The sequence below is a fragment of the Microtus ochrogaster genome, chromosome 26 (assembly GCF_000317375.1).
Source record: "Microtus ochrogaster isolate Prairie Vole_2 chromosome 26, MicOch1.0, whole genome shotgun sequence".
Classification (NCBI taxonomy): Eukaryota; Metazoa; Chordata; class Mammalia; order Rodentia; family Cricetidae; genus Microtus; species Microtus ochrogaster.
Genome location: NC_022025.1, coordinates 12,841,036 through 12,845,324, shown reverse-complemented (window position 1 = coordinate 12,845,324; position 4,289 = coordinate 12,841,036). Strand labels below are relative to the sequence as shown.

Genomic DNA, 4,289 nt, shown 5'->3' with positions numbered 1-4,289 from the left:
CCCCAGGAGCTGGACAGCCCCTTCAGGCTGTACGGACTCACGATGAACCCGCTGCTCTACAACATCACCCAGGTCGTCATCCTGTCCGCTGTCTCTGGCGTCATCAGTGACCTGCTTGGGTTCAACTTAAAGGTAAAAGCCTGCAAGCCTTGTGTCATTTTCTTTAACCCCGTTTCCCTTTTGAGATTTCACATGCATTGTGGGGCTGTTTTAACAAGTTTGTACAGTTATTAGCAGTGGCTACACATTTAACTTCAGGGACTTACTTATAGGCATGGATTCTCATATTGATAGAACGTCTAATCTGGAACAGAATTCATTATTATAGGACTCTTCTGGGGTACATAAAGGAAGGATTTGCTTTTCCTCATTAATTGAAATTGATTCTAATGATTCAACAGAAAGAGCCATATTCTCCTCTGGGCCCAAAACTGTATTATTTGTGTAGCAATGGGTATATCCTGTGATACATGTATAGTGTTAGTAAGGGTTAGAAAGAACATAGTAAACAAATATTGGGTGTATGTTGACATTTCCCAGTAAAAGCCAACAAGAGCGACCTGATGTCCACCGCGGTGGTTCAGACACGTCTTTAAAGGAGGTGACGGAGGAAACTCTGCACTCCGCACCTAGGAGCGGAGTTTAAGGGTAATGTGCGGTAGGACCTAAGCTTCCATGTTAATGACTATCATGACTTGCAACGTTTCTCCGTAGCTGTGGAAGATTAAGTCCTGACGTTGAGACGTGAAGAGGTGGCCCGCGAGAGTGCTGAGGAAGCTGTCCGGGAGCAGTTGCTGCCTCTGCCCCGGAGTCTGCTGGGAACCAAGTGTTTACATCAGACTGCATAGTGCAATTCTTTTATTTATTTTGCTTGTTTACTGTTTTTGTTGTTGTGTGTCTGTCTCTGTGTGTATTTCTTTCATTCTTTTTTTTTTTTTACATTGGTTTTAGTCTGTTTAAAGCATTGAAGTTCTTAGCTGTTGAAAGGGTGACAAAACCGACCCAGAAACCTGAGGTCCTGGTAATCGTCCATAAATAATCGACACATTGGGAAACTCAAAGCCATCGCTAAGCACTGTTTCTGCATCAATGCCGTGAACTTGCCTTACTTGAGGAAAACTTCAACTCCGAAATAGTGCATCACACGCAGCTAAACACACAGAACATTTACCTTGGTGAACCAGGATCCACTCGGGGTCGCTCTTGAAATCTCTCAGAACAGTGCTGGGATGTAAGCCAATGAAGCTGCAGCTGAAGCACCCTTCAGTGTTACTATATGGTATTATGTCATAGGTCAACAAGTGCTCTTTGATAATAAAACCCCATGGAGCAATAATTGTAAATGGTTACCATACTGTAAAATATTTTGATAAAAATTAGTGATAAATGTATTTATTTGAAACACTGAGCTGTTTGCACAGCTCCAGCTGTGCACGCTCAGTGCGTGCACTTTTTAAGATTGTTACTTTCGGTGTATTATCTTTATGTGGGATGCGTTACAGCGTACTAGGGCAGAATACGGTATCCTTTTGAGTGAGGTCTGCCTCGTCTCATAAGTGAAGTGCCTACCGCTTTTACTAAAGTATGCTACGTTACTCAAAAGAATTTCCCATGGTACACTAGAACTTATGCTGTTCCTACCACACTTAAGTAAAGCTAAGAACCAACAAAATACTTATCTGATTGCTAGTTATAAAATTTCCATATCTTCTGAACCGACAGCTTCGTTCTACCACCCCTAACCTCTGAATTTAAGCTGGTGCACCCCTCCTCCTGCTCCATTATCTAAGGGCTATTTTTAGATGCTTTTAACTCTGAAAGCTAGCTTCTCTCCCTTCAGTAACTTGTTAAGTGTCCCGAGGGAGCTTATCATGTTTCCTGGTAGATAAATAGGGCAGATACAATAGTCCCCTGCATCTGGCCTTGATCCTAAGTTGTTACATCCGTACAATCAGTAGAGTTTTAAGAAATATGTGAAGCAAAATATTTTTTGTGATTGCTTTGTTTGAGCCAAGCATTTGGTTTCTAAAACAAAGAACGTATTTGAAACAGTCTAGAATTTTCTTGGTGCAAAGTCACATTGAATATATTCATACTTTAGTGTATTTTAAGGGGTTTAAATAATTAACTGTAAATAATTTATTTGATTGGTGCAGTTCTCATTCCCGAATCACTCTTAATATCAGGAATGTGCAGAGGACGGAGCCACGTGACGCCATGTTGCTCTTCCTGTTCCTTTGACTAGCCTGGGGTCAGCCTCATGGTAGAGTGCTCTTTGTGTAGGAAACAGCACACAGCGTTGTGTTCCATTTGCCTGTGTTCTAATCTGTCGATAATGACCAAAGTGCATTCTTAGTATTTTCAAGGAATGTATACCTGAGCTTTAAGAACATACTTAGTTTCTCACGTGACGAATTAGGCTTTGTCTGACATGTTTCTTTCTCTATTGTCTAACGTTGAGGTTGTTTTTAGGCGCTATATTTTATAAACTTTTTCAAAATAAGGTACATACTTATACAGAACTTGACATTTTGCACAGATTATATCAAATATATTTTGAGAAAAAAAAGTACAGCATGAGTTCTGTTAGTAATAAAAAGATGAAATTATTGTGTCTTACAAAAACCTATTTCAGAATGGAAATATTTTTGAGGAAAGTAGCTGCGTATACTGATTTAGGAAAATGCTTGCTTTAGGTCGCAGCAGTGTTTGACATAGAGCCGGGAGGTGGTGGTACAGATACCTGTCAGCAGTGTGACACATTGTTGTGCCGTTAGTGTGGGCAACCGTAGAGTACTGAAAGGAAGATGTTTTAAGCAGTTGACAATGTTGACGGAACCGTTTCAAAGTAGTTGACGTCGCTGCCTTTAAGGATACTGTAACTGTAAGAAGTTGAGACTGTAACCTAACACATCACAGAGAAGCAGCAGTTCAGAGGCAGAGGTATGGCAGGTGCTGTGTGCGGTTTCTTCGCTGCGTGCTGTTTTTAAAATAAAACACCCTATGACTGACCATCATGTGTGTTGTTTTCAGTTTCATGTCAGGGGCAATTGTGTGTTTGCTGCAGCATCAGCCCCTGTCACACCCTTTAGACAAGGGATGATGGAAATAAAGTTTTCAGTTTCTTGACCTTCGGATGGGATAGCGGCGCACACACCAGGATGCTTGTGCGTGGGTAATAGCGGTGCCTTTGTACTGGAACAGAGAAAACTGACTGTGGCCTCGGGTGCAGTCATGGGACGGTGATACTTTAAATACAGTTTTGCCGCATAAATCCCTCTGAGATATCATGACCAACAAGGAAGTTAAATGTTGAAATCTGTTTCCTAATTGATAGAGGTACACGTGGTACTCAGATTATTCCGGAAGTCACGTGCGCCTTCAGACCGACCTTAAGCTCAGAACTGGCTTTTTAGTGAGCGAAGTCCCCACAGAATCCACCTTCAGCGGCAGCAGTATGGCTCCCCTTCTTTTATTCGGGCTATTAAAGTCCCAGCTCTCCCCTGCCGCACTGCCCACGTGGGGTGGGTGGGGGGAGCCAGGAGGCTGCTGGGAGCAAGCCAGCCTACAGCATAGCGCCCCACACATTCGCTATCAGACACCAGCCAAGAGTGTCAGTAACTCAGTCCAACACTCCGTCCCAAATAGCATGAGAATCCACAGGTTCCTGTCATTCAGAGCCGAGCCAAGCTAAGTAGTGGGATGTCCGCTTCCGAGAACCGGGCTCCGTAACGCTTTCCTTTAGTTTATACTTAGTTTGCTTAAGCGGTTCCTAGAATTCGGGGAAAGTTTTCCAAAAAGAATATTAGAAAGAGTGGAGACAACGGGAGGGGGGTACCAAAGGCAAGGAGTAGTGACCCTCTCTGGGGTCCACCCACCCTCCAGGACCCTTTTCTGCTTTGGAAACAGGATATTCTCTGAATCCTGCCCTTAGAATCTTTATGGGAGCGGTATCATGTGACTCCTCCTTTAGCACCTCTCTGGCTCCTCTGTAGAACATGAGGTGGCATTGGGAGCTCTGAGCTTATTTATGATGGTGGCTTGAGCTGTCTAAGGAGTAATGAATGACCTTGAGTCAAAGCCCTTATATTCTACCTGCTGCAAAGGCCCCAGTGGACAGATGGACAGACCACAAAATCAGTGTAGTTTGTCCAAGGCTGCATAGGTAATGACAGAGCTCACACATCCCAGGTTCCCACTGCAGGCGTCATGTGTGACGGTGTCTAACACTGCTCCCTTCTTAACTAAGCAAAAATACTTCACCCTAAGAAAATACTCTGGGACAAACA

General features: G+C 43.3%; 1 protein-coding gene across 1 annotated transcript in view; it reads left to right on the top strand.

Moving 5' to 3' along the window:
- Nucleotides 1-3,011, top strand: part of Phtf2 (putative homeodomain transcription factor 2) — a 78,118-nt gene extending 75,107 nt beyond the window's left edge. The window contains exons 17-18 of the mRNA XM_013350445.2: nt 7-132; nt 715-3,011. Coding sequence (XP_013205899.1) covers nt 7-132; nt 715-735 — 147 coding nt within the window. The 3' untranslated portion in view covers nt 736-3,011. The remainder of the gene's footprint in view (nt 1-6; nt 133-714) is intronic.
- The last annotated feature ends 1,278 nt before the right edge of the window (nt 3,012-4,289 follow it).